This window comes from Cydia amplana, chromosome Z (genome assembly GCF_948474715.1).
Source record: "Cydia amplana chromosome Z, ilCydAmpl1.1, whole genome shotgun sequence".
Classification (NCBI taxonomy): Eukaryota; Metazoa; Arthropoda; class Insecta; order Lepidoptera; family Tortricidae; genus Cydia; species Cydia amplana.
Window position 1 is genome coordinate 37,362,407 of NC_086096.1, and position 12,802 is coordinate 37,375,208.

The 12,802-nt window shown below is 42.7% G+C and overlaps 1 protein-coding gene across 1 annotated transcript in view; it reads right to left on the reverse strand.

The window, feature by feature from the left end:
* Window positions 1-1,042: 1,042 nt before the first annotated feature.
* Window positions 1,043-12,802, reverse strand: part of LOC134661545 (amidophosphoribosyltransferase-like) — a 30,489-nt gene continuing 18,729 nt past the window's right edge. Inside the window, exons 3-14 of the mRNA XM_063517676.1 lie at window positions 12,129-12,237; window positions 11,106-11,252; window positions 10,470-10,593; window positions 9,779-9,909; window positions 9,373-9,491; window positions 8,433-8,468; window positions 7,349-7,438; window positions 6,935-7,093; window positions 5,419-5,546; window positions 4,721-4,942; window positions 2,765-2,885; window positions 1,043-1,195 (exon numbers count right to left, since the gene is read on the reverse strand). Of these exons, the coding sequence (XP_063373746.1) occupies window positions 1,044-1,195; window positions 2,765-2,885; window positions 4,721-4,942; window positions 5,419-5,546; window positions 6,935-7,093; window positions 7,349-7,438; window positions 8,433-8,468; window positions 9,373-9,491; window positions 9,779-9,909; window positions 10,470-10,593; window positions 11,106-11,252; window positions 12,129-12,237 (1,538 nt within the window). The 3' untranslated portion in view covers window position 1,043. The remainder of the gene's footprint in view (window positions 1,196-2,764; window positions 2,886-4,720; window positions 4,943-5,418; window positions 5,547-6,934; window positions 7,094-7,348; window positions 7,439-8,432; window positions 8,469-9,372; window positions 9,492-9,778; window positions 9,910-10,469; window positions 10,594-11,105; window positions 11,253-12,128; window positions 12,238-12,802) is intronic.

The following is a 12,802-nucleotide window of genomic DNA, read 5'->3' on the forward strand; positions in this document are numbered from 1 at the left end:
AAATGGGTTGTAAATTATGTACTCTGTTTACATTTAGGAAACAGTAAACGTGGTCTAGTTGTACTTATGCATGTCTCTTAAACAGGCTCGGATCCCTTTTAACACGTTGACCGCCAAGTAAATATCAACCTTCGTGCATTCCGACAAGGTTCACAAAGACGCGCGCACGATAGGCGCGACGTTCAAAGGGCCAATTCTAAAATATGTCTTGTACCAATCCTGGGTTAGCCAGTTATCCGTTAACCCAGGTTACATTGTACTGATAGCTACAGGTTTAGCCGGTTAACTCCGAGCATAGAGAAAAAAAATACATAGAGTGCTCACTCCATACATCAGTTTTAGTACCAAAAAGACTATTAGCATCTAGCATCGAGTAGCGGAACTATCAGTACTGCTATTTGACGATAGATGTAGCACTGACCGGAAAGTCTTATGCTGTTGAGATAAGACTTTCCGGTCGGTGCTACATCTATTGTCAAGTAGCAGTACTGATAGTCCGGCTACTCGATGCTAGATGTAGACACTGAAATTAATAGTCTGAACTGATGTAAGGAGTGAGCACTCTTGTCTTTATTTCTCTATGCTCCGAGTTAGTGGCTACCCTGGATGGCGCAAGTGGTCCTAAGAAGGTAAATGGGTCCGAGCCTACCCTAGAGTCACAGTATACTAAGAACAGTAGTGAATCTAAGGCCGCTCGGCAAGTTATTTACCTACTCTTGCGTTGGCGCTTAGGGTTGTCACTTTTATTTTTAGTTAAATATTATTTGCGTATTATGAGTAGCACTAGGTTTCTATTTATATAATATAATGAAATGTTCTATCCATTCAGAAATGAGGTATAAATGAAGGCCGGTAAGAGCAGGCAAATGCGAGCGTAGTCGAATGCGCGCGATCTCAGTCGCGGTACGGCCCACACTGCCGCCACCGTATTCCCCCGTATATTATGCGAATGTGTGCGTGGCAGCGCGTGCGTACACGGCGCCCGGCGCGCACGCACACATTCAAGCCGGCAGCGGCACACTGTTCTCGTACTGTGCTAGAGCTCACCAGTCGGCCTCGGGCAGCCCCCCGGGGTAGTCGCCGGTGAGGCAGGCGGTGCAGTGGCCGCCCACGCCGTCGCTCGGCGTCGACTTCATGTTGTAGTGGATGGCGCTCACGAGCCCCTCCACGCTCAGGTACTCCAGACTGTCGGCGCCTGGAACGAATCACGACTTGATTTGGTAGTTGTAGTTGTATTCGACGACCGGTCTGGCCTAGTGGGTAGTGACCCTGCCTGTGAAGCCGCGGTCCTGGGTTCGAATCCCAGTAAGGGCATTTATTTGTGTTATGAGCACAGATATTTGTTCCTGAGTCATGGTTGTTTTCTATGTATGTAAGTATTTGTATATATTATATCTATCGTTGTCTGAGTACACACAACACAAGCCTTCTTGAGCTTACTGTGGGGCTTAGTCAATTTGTGTAAAAATGTCCTATGATATTTATTTATTTATTTAATAATTGTTGATGTATTATTATTATTATTTTGCTTGTATGTAAATTCAATGTTGACGTGTAAAAGTGCCCTTGTGGCCTATTTGCTGAATAAATGTTGGAGTTTGAAGTTTGACTATGAAAAATGCTCTATTTTTAACCTAAACGGCCCACCATGCAAAAAAGATGAATTTGATACCAATATGGTTCAATTTATTTTGTTTTGAAACAAAAGAAAAGCAGTTGCTTTTCTTTTGTTTCAAAACCATAAACCATTGACCATTAACCATTTGATAAACCATTTTTAATTGGAACGGAGTTCCGTTCCAATTAAAAATGGTTTAAATTACAATATCTGGGTGACCGAGCTTCGCTCGGAAAACATACAAAAACTCGAAAATGCGCGTTTTCCCAGAGATAAGACCTAGCTAGATCGATTTTTTGCCCCCGAAAACCCCCCCATAGCAAATTTCATCGAAATCGTTACAGCCGTTTCCGAGATCCCCGATATATATATATATATATATATATACCTTACCCCTTATACCTTTAAACGAGCAATTCTTGTTTATTTATTCATTTATTTATATATATATATATATATATATATATATATAAATCTAAATAAATGAATAAATAAAGCAATAAGCAAGCAATTCTTGTTTATTTATTCATTTATTTATATATATATATATATATATATATATATATATATATATATATATATATATAAATCTAAATAAATGAATAAATAAACAAGAATTGCTCGTTTAAAGGTATTAGATACATTAGATTGAAGCGAGTACTACGGGTTGGACCTTACGAAGATAATGCTTTATACCGTGTGCCCGCGAGGGAGAGAATAAGGGCTCATTTAGACGGTGCGAGAACTCGCATGCGAGTTTCATTACATTGCGTCATTTGATCAGTCGGCTGAATTGATGTAACCTCAATGGTCCGCAATGTAACTAAAATCGTATACAGTTCGCGCGCCGTCTAAATGAGCCCTTAAGATCAGTTTTCCTAGGATAGCGGTGCCGTCATATAGCGGCCGTCTCCATACTAAATAATACGGTTAAATATGGATGTCGTAGTATTTGTATGGAGACGGACGCTATATGACGGCACCGCTATCGGAGGAAAGGAAAAAGGGAATAATTAAAAAGTAGAAATCTAACTACACAATTCAATCGGGTTACCGTCGTTCAAGTGACAATCGCACATTGGCACAGGTACTTTAAAGGACGCTATTCTGTGCACCCGTGGTATAGTTGTGTAGGTAGGTACTAACCGACATGTTTGGCGAGCTTCGGCGCCTCCATCTTGTTGGCGATGAGTTCCTCTCGCGTCGGTATGTTGATGCCCATGTAGCATGGGTACTTCAGGGGCGGGGACGCTATTCTGATGTGTACCTGTTAAATTATTATGAATACATTAATACCTATATACACATTTCACCTGCTTATGATCTTACAGATTCACACGTTACCCCTATAATTTGTAAAAAAAATGTTCAGTCCGTCTAATAAGTTGACTGCACCGACTTGAATATAGGACAAAGTGAGTCAGTGTCCTTATAAACGGCATATTTTATCACAGACCTGTCATTTTCGCTTACACTTATAGTAATTTGACATATGTTTGACATTCACGATGAGATTCTGACGTGACACAATGGCTTGCAGAATTAGCTTGGTCTTACTATAGTTGTTTAAAACTTTTCATTTTAACTTGTACTTTATAGCGCGACTTAAGTCGTGTCTGGTGACTTTATCAGCCGCCAATAAGCAAAAAACGTTTGCAACTGACGTGCTCTGACATGACACCCAACTTACCCAGACTAGTTTAAATTATAATCAGAGATCGGACAGATTGGCGTCATTGCTCGCAATAATGTGGACATGACTCCAAATTTGATTAATTAAATGATTAATCATTTAATTAATTTCTTACCTGAGGTTTAATTTTGATTCCTAATCAATGAATAACACAAGGATTTCTTATAATGTAAATTTATTTAAAAAAAAAACAGTGTTTTCCAAATTTTCTGTAGGTACTCATTTTTTTATATCAAAATAATATTTAAGTGCTATTTATTGAATAGGGAACAAAATTAAATCAAAGGTAAAAAATTAATTTAAATAATTAAATGATTAATTATTTAATCAAATATTGAGTCATGTCCACATTATTGCGAGCAATGACGCCAATCTATCCGATCTCTGATTATAATCCACTTTTACTCACCTCAGCGGCCCCGGCGTCTCTCAGCAGCTTAATGATCGGTCCAATGGTGTTCCCCCGCACTATGGAGTCGTCAATAAGCACGATGCGTTTTTAAATAATTAAATGATTAATTATTTAATCAAATATTGAGTCATGTCCACATTATTGCGAGCAATGACGCCAATCTATCCGATCTCTGATTATAATCCACTTTTCCTCACCTCAGCGGCTCCGGCGTCTCTCAGCAGCTTAATGATCGGTCCAATGGTGTTCCCCCGCACTATGGAGTCGTCAATAAGCACGATGCGTTTTTAAATAATTAAATGATTAATTATTTAATCAAATATTGAGTCATGTCCACATTATTGCGAGCAATGACGCCAATCTATCCGATCTCTGATTATAATCCATTTTTCCTCACCTCAGCGGCCCCGGCGTCTCTCAGCAGCTTAATGATCGGTCCAATGGTGTTCCCCCGCACTATGGAGTCGTCAATAAGCACGATGCGTTTTTAAATAATTAAATGATTAATTATTTAATCAAATATTGAGTCATGTCCACATTATTGCGAGCAATGACGCCAATCTATCCGATCTCTGATTATAATCCATTTTTCCTCACCTCAGCGGCCCCGGCGTCTCTCAGCAGCTTAATGATCGGTCCAATGGTGTTCCCCCGCACTATGGAGTCGTCAATAAGCACGATGCGTTTTTAAATAATTAAATGATTAATTATTTAATCAAATATTGAGTCATGTCCACATTATTGCGAGCAATGACGCCAATCTATCCGATCTCTGATTATAATCCACTTTTCCTCACCTCAGCGGCTCCGGCGTCTCTCAGCAGCTTAATGATCGGTCCAATGGTGTTCCCCCGCACTATGGAGTCGTCAATAAGCACGATGCGTTTTTAAATAATTAAATGATTAATTATTTAATCAAATATTGAGTCATGTCCACATTATTGCGAGCAATGACGCCAATCTATCCGATCTCTGATTATAATCCATTTTTCCTCACCTCAGCGGCCCCGGCGTCTCTCAGCAGCTTAATGATCGGTCCAATGGTGTTCCCCCGCACTATGGAGTCGTCAATAAGCACGATGCGTTTGCCGTGCACGTTCTCCGAGAGCGCGCCGAACTTCTTGGCCACGCCCAGCTGGCGCAGCCGCGTGGAGGGCTGGATGAACGTGCGGCCTACGTAGCGGTTCTTGCATAGGACCTCCATGAAGGGAATACCGGACTGGTGGCAGAATTAACATGTTATAGGCATTATGGTTATGGTGATTAACCCCTTGAACGCCACGCCTGTAGTGCCAAGTAAAAATGAAATACTTTCTCTTAGCTCATAGTAGGTGCACCATCTGACAGAAGGCATGAAACGGAAATAATGAAGAACAGAAGATAGTTAAAACAACACTGTCCATGAACAACACATTATTCATTAAACTTGACTTCTTTGCGGATGCAAATAACGCTTGTAGAATAGAATAGTTTATTAATCGTAAACATACAGACAATACACATATTTACACACTTGTGCGTTGCTGACAATTTTAAAAATCTGTTCACTCTTTAACTCCAAAATTGTAGAGAAAAGGGATTAAGGGCATTACAATGCATACTTACAAGGACTCAGATATAATTGTTTTCAAATTGTATTATGTTTAACCTAATAAACTTTATTCATTTTTTTCATTGATATAGCTTTATGCATACCTGTCTAGCGTAGCCGTGCGCCGCCGCGGTGCCGGACTCGGGCACGGACGACACGATGTCGGCGTCGACTGGCGACTCGCGCGCCAGCATGCGGCCGCACTGCATACGCGCAGAGTACACCATTTGACCTGCCGACACGTTGTATAATGAGAGCAAACAAATACATACACTTAGAATAAATTTAAAAGTGGAAAAATTACTGTCTTGGGTGAGACTTGAACTCACGGCCTCTGGTCTTGGTGGCTCAGATGGCAGAGCGCTGGAGTATCTATCCAGAGGCCGTGAGTTCAAGTCTCACCCAAGACAGTAATTTTTCCACTTTTAAATTTATTCTAAGCTTAATAGCATCGTTCGCAGACGTTTCTGCTTGTTAAAAAAAAATTAAAAATACATACACATCTACTAAGGTAAACGTACTAGTGCTCGACATGATAATGCCCAACAGATGACACCCTCCACACCTCTATTGACAATGACTTAAGTTTCAAGATGACATGTACTGGTTACGCGTCGAGCACCAGTACGTTTACCTTAATATGTGTGTGAGGTAAAGTTAAGGTATATATTTTTTGGGGATTATTGATTGATTTCGGTAACTAACTTAACCTAACCTTCGAAAATAAGTCAGCGCACGTGCAAGTATGTATATGCAGAACGCCTGCTGCTCAAGCCACTACGTGCTAAGCCTCCACTGCCAGGTCACATAAGACACCCACTTCAGTCCTAAAATACTAACCTTCGAACATGGAGTCGGCGCGCGCGAAGTACACATACTCGAATATACAGAACGCCTGCTGCTTGTCGGCGGGCCGCTCCACCACGTCCACGGTGCGGACTCCGTGCCGAGACATCTCCACTATCAGGTCATGTATCTCAACCCTAGTGTACTAACCTTCGAACATGGAGTCAGCGCGCGCGAAGTACACATACTCGAATATACAGAACGCCTGCTGCTTGTCGGCGGGCCGCTCCACCACGTCCACGGTGCGGACTCCGTGCCGAGACATCTCCACTATCAGGTCATGTATCTCAACCCTAGTGTACTAACCTTCGAACATGGAGTCAGCGCGCGCGAAGTACACATACTCGAATATACAGAACGCCTGCTGCTTGTCGGCGGGCCGCTCCACCACGTCCACGGTGCGGACTCCGTGCCGAGACATCTCCACTATCAGGTCATGTATCTCAACCCTAGTGTACTAACCTTCGAACATGGAGTCAGCGCGCGCGAAGTACACATACTCGAATATACAGAACGCCTGCTGCTTGTCGGCGGGCCGCTCCACCACGTCCACGGTGCGGACTCCGTGCCGAGACATCTCCACTATCAGGTCATGTATCTCAACCCTAGTGTACTAACCTTCGAACATGGAGTCAGCGCGCGCGAAGTACACATACTCGAATATACAGAACGCCTGCTGCTTGTCGGCGGGCCGCTCCACCACGTCCACGGTGCGGACTCCGTGCCGAGACATCTCCACTATCAGGTCATGTATCTCAACCCTAGTGTACTAACCTTCGAACATGGAGTCAGCGCGCGCGAAGTACACATACTCGAATATACAGAACGCCTGCTGCTTGTCGGCGGGCCGCTCCACCACGTCCACGGTGCGCACTCCGTGCCGAGACATCTCCACTATCTCGCCGGGGAGCACCTCGCGTACGTATCGGGCGCCTGTCAAGTGATCAATCCTACAGTGAAAATGTTATGGGACAATCGGAGGAATCGACCTAGTCCCAAAGCGGTCACGTGACTTCGTTCCCTTTCCTCTTGGGGAGCATCCATTGATTACGCGAGGTTATTTAGTTTGATGAAATTGAAATCATTTTCAATTGGTATAGGTAAAGTTGCATTTGTTTTGTTAAGTAAATTTTTAAACAAAGCAAAATCAACTCTATTTCATGCAATAAAGGTTCAAATTTAACTCACCAATAGACAAGAAGCCGCACGATTCTGACGACACCACCCAACCTTCCGCTTTATCGTCTATGCCGTTCTTAGAGCTGCCGTTCATCAAAACTGAAATAAAAATAAATATAAAACATACTTTATTCATAAACACAAACACAGAAGAGATATACATATAGGTACACAACTACACACAGAAATATACGAAAACAACTAGTAAGGGGAAAGTGTAGCGAAATGGCATGATGGCGACATTCAGCGCTGCAGGCAGAGGAAAATGGGGACTATGTTTGTAAGGAGAAGCGGTCACGTGACGTCGTCCCCTTTCCTCTCTTCTGTCTACATTTCTCTATTAATCTTCTGGTGCTTTATTTCATGCATGGTGTAAAATAATTTATTTGAAATACACAGTCGAATACCCTATTCTTCGCGCTCTGCTACGACTAATCCGAGCAATCATTATGGCACAGGCTAATAAGCGAGAAAGAATTTGCGTCATGCGAATCAAGTATTCGGGAGGGACAACCTTCGGTGTCAAACATTGGTTATGTTAGATTACAGGAATTCCGTATCTTTCATTGTCAAAAAAAAGCGGTTTAATATCAAACGGTAATCATCCCAAACATAGTATGTTATGTTATGTTATTATTGCATGCAAAAATGAAAACGATACCACCATAGCAACTGCAATACCAACTGGCAGCCGAAATCATAATGAAATCCGGAATTCTGGTATCCATGCCCTACTCTGCACTGACTTGGCAAGTTACAGAGTGTAAGTGAGATCAAAAACAAGTACCTTTAACCTTTTGAACGCCAAGAACAAGGCGTCGTAACTAGTCGTGCTCAACGCGCCAAGGACAACTATAGGTGTTATGGCGGACGCTGTCAAAGTAACTAACCTTCACACAAATAAGGTTTACATTAGCTCGCTTGCGGTAGGGACCTTGGCGTGTCAGTGACGTTTTTTTATAACGTAAAGCGTTCAAAAGGTTAAAAACATGAAGTTTATAGTGGCGCCACCACACTATGGCGCTGTTATCTTACAATGCTATTGTTAATAAAAACACTAACATAATGTTATTGATAATGGAGCATGCTTTACCCTCGTTATGGCGTTCTGATGAGTTTTTGTAGGCATCTGAAAACATTCAAAGTGGTCATGACATGCTTGTGATAGTAACACTCCAGTAATACTGTACGTAATGATAAAAAATAATTAAATTAACAGTCAGGAAGTGTAATGGTCTTACGGTAGATGTCGCTAGGCGCGCCCCTAAGGCGCATGTGACGGATATGGTAGAAATATTCGCTGTCAACAGGTAAGTCACGGTAGCTTACTTGGCAGTGCGGCGGGCTGGTATCCCGGACTCGCTAGTTCGAGGGGAATTGCCCCAAAATGGTAGGATTTGAGTGGGACCCCGTGCAATGATATTTTAAATTGAAGTATCATGCATACATGTACACAGGTCAGTATGAAACCATTTGATGAAAACCTAATTACACTATTATTTTAGTTCTATAACTAAACTAAAATAATATAGACGTTATCACAAATTATTAGGTAGTGTAGGCGCGAATAAGTCATCCAAGTACAAAAATGCACTACCTAAAGAGGACATACATGGGCATTTAGTGATATTCAGGCGATAGTTCATGTATTTTCTTATCAGGAATACATAATAAGAAACAGTTGCAGAGATGGACAGGTTCCAATTTGGGAATCGACAATTTCATCACCGTGGCATCACCGTGGCATTTTCGGATCTAGAAACCTTCAAGAAAACGTACTCCCATCTTAAAGGCCGGCATGGCCTGACCTTTAGCCCTTCTGGTGTTGCAGGTGTCCAAGGGCGACGGTTGGCATTTTCAATGTCAAAGTCTGGTCATGCCATCATTAATGTCATATTTCTATGAAAATATTAAGTTTATAATGACACACCTCACTTTGTTTTATCATAGTTACCTAGACGGACTTTAACAGCTTACCATCAGGCGATTCGTGTGCTCGTTTGCCTCCTAGTTATATCATAAAATAAACTCACACGAGGAGCCTAGGGGCAGAATCTTGCCGAGGCAGAGCGGCCGGTTGCCGTACGGATCCCTCACGGCGTATATTTTGTCTTTCAGCATTATCACCAGAGAGTAACTGAGGGGCGCCAACCTGACGAACAAATTTAATTTAAATAAATTAATAACACATTTTGAAATCATGCGAAATACAGTTACACTTAAGAATGTTACGAGTATTAGCTACACTTAACTGGTATTTATTCTTACCGAACTTAAGTATAGGTATTTAGTGTTATGGGCGCCACAGGCGCCTAGTAGTCAAGTATCGTACTCAGAAAGTGACCTATGTACCTCGAAAGTGACGTCCTCAAAACCTGACCTCTTTAGAAAGTGACCCATTCCGCCTAAAGGGTTTGTATGGTATATAAAATGCTATACCTCATGAGCTGGTTGATCCTGGCCGGCCAGTCCGGGCCGTTGGTCTCGCCCTCGGGGGGGTTGAGGCACAGCGCCTGTGTGATCAGCTCCGAGTCCGAGTGTGTGGAGAGGCCTACGCCTCGGCCAAGTACCTGAGAACGGAGAAATAAGATTAATTTGAGACAAAGAATTTCAAATTTTGTATCGTGGTCGTGGGTGTCTGATACCGAGTTGCAGTGGCTAGGAATCTCGGATGTAAGGTCGAAAAGAATATTATTATTTACCAAGATCCACTCACCATCTTCCAGACTGGAGCAGTTGACGAGTTCGCCGTTGTGAGCCATGGCGAGCGCGCCGTGTGCACTACGAACGGTTGACAATTCACCTCAGACGCCACGATATCTACTTACCCTCCGGGTCTTGAGGCGAGACAGCCCAACAGAGCCCTCTGTACCACTGAGGTACCATAGAGAACAGATTAGCTACACTCACCATCTTCCTAAGACTGGAGCAGTTGACGAGTTCGCCGTTGTGAGCCATGGCGAATTCGCCGTTGTGAGCCATAGCGAGCGCGCCGTGTGCACTACGAACGGTTGACAATTCACCTCAGACGCCACGATATCTACTTACCCTTGGGGTCTTGAGGCGAGACAGCCCAACAGAGCCCTCTGTACCACTGAGATACCATAGAGAACAGATTAGCCACACTCACCATCTTCCTAAGACTGGAGCAGTTGACGAGTTCGCCGTTGTGAGCCACGGCGAGCGCGCCGTGCGCCGTGTGCACTACGAATGGTTGGCAGTTCACCTCCTCAGATGCTGCTGACGTCGAGTATCTATAGAAAATGAGAGCTATTTGAATCTAACAAGGTCAATTATAGTCTGGCAAATTAATTAATTCTACGTGACATCATAAACGTATAATGAAAGTTAGTTTTATGTCAGTTTTCGATATTTCAGCGCTATTGCAAGCAGTTTCTCATGTTACCAAGCCTTCAACAGAAGTGGCCTAAATACATATTTTTTTTTTATTAAAATGGACATAAAATGTTTTACTATGAACTAAAAGGTGAAACACATAAATACACGAGTTTATCATATAAATAAGTTATTTACAGTTTTTTTACTTTGTTTACAATATAGGCCACTTGATTTCTTACTTACGCTATGTCCTCTAGGTATGCATACAAGGAGAAAGTTTATACTATTAAATTAAATATCTATAGCGATATGTATAACAGTTATTTGTTTTACAAGGATAAAACACAAACAATTTCACCACACCAAACCAACGCGAGGAAAATAAACACACACACACACACTGCACACACAAAAACTGTGAACTGACCTAGTGTGACCAATACCGAGGTTCCCTTTGAGCTTTTTCATAGCCTCGTCGTTGAATATGTTGTTGATGAGGCCCATGCCCTTGTGAGAGTTGAATGTGCGGGCGCTCTTGCCCTCTGACGTCACGATGCCGGCCGATTCTTGGCCTCTGTAAACAGTAAACAATAAAATAAATTTAATAAATATTATAGGACATTTTACACAAATTGACTAAGCCCCACGGAAAGCTCAAGAAGGCTTGTATAACTTGTGTTGTGGGACTTGTGGGTACTCAGACAAAGATATAATATAATATATACATAGAAAACAACCATACAACAGGAACAAATATCTGTGCTCATCACACAAATAAATGCCCTTACCGGGATTCGATGCCAGGACCGCGGCTTCACAGGCAGGGTCACTCACTAGGCCAGACCGGTCGTCATCGTAAGTAAATATATACGTCAACTACTCGTACGACCAAAAAAATGTTTCGGTACACGCTTCAATCCTTTGAACGCTACGCCTATCGTGTGAGGCGCGCCATCGTGAACCTTGTCTGTATGCACGAATGTTGATATTGGGCTGTAGCGGCGCGCGACAGTTGAAATCTTTGGCCGTCAAAGGCTTGGTAGCTAACTGTACCCTATCTATTATATTGCTGGTTATATTCTAACCTTTTAACTCATTCATTGCCACCCAGCCAAACAAGACATCCGCACCAGGCTATATACAAAAATGTCGTCATACAATAGGGCTCAATTAGACTCGTATACGATTTTAGTTACATTGCGGCCCATTGAGGTTACATCAATTCAGCCGACCGATCAAATGACGCAATGTAATGAAACTCGCATGCGATCTCTCGCACCGTCTAAATGAGCTCTAACGCTGTAGTACCACGATCCCGACTATCGGGTCGTCCGGCCTGGAAGGAAACGAAATCATAAAATACCCGATAGTCGGGTTTTCGGCACTGAATGTGTTAAATCGGTCAGATCGATTCGTTTTTCACCGAGGAGTGTCCTGGGAACAAACTAACCTGTGCTGGAGGGCGACTAGTCCCAAACAGATGACCTGCCCCACGTCCACCTGCGTGGGCCACTCGCCGGTGCCGATGGCGCCGAACACGCCGCATTCGTGTGTGAGTCCTGATAACAAACGGTGTTATTCGATAGCAATTTCCCAAAATAATGTTTCGTCTATTATTTATTTATTACAAAGAGATAAAACAGAAGCATACAAGTGAAGAACAATGTAGACAGAATAAACATAACTATATAGATTATGATGTTTCCTTGAGCATATCTCACCGAGAACATAAGTTATGAGCGATGAGCGATGATTGAGGTGTATTAGCGACTATTGTAATTTTTTTATTTGTTATCGATTATTTTTCGTCAGATTTTAATGAAATTTGTAGAGCTCGTTAAGGATGACTCAATATAGACCGGGCCGGGGCCGGGCCGGAGCTTCCGGCGCTCCGTTTGCTATGGAAAGCACCACGTGATCACCGATCAGCCGTCATAGAAAATGACATGTCGCACGTCTAGGCCCGGGCGCGGCCCCGTCTAGCGTGAGTTATTCTGAGCGGATGAGGTGGATCTATTGCCTAATGGCGTTATTCATAAACGGCTGCTAAATGATCTTCGTTTGTCCCTATCTGTCGCTATGCCATAGAGAGGTACAAACGACGATCATCAGCGGATTAACTTA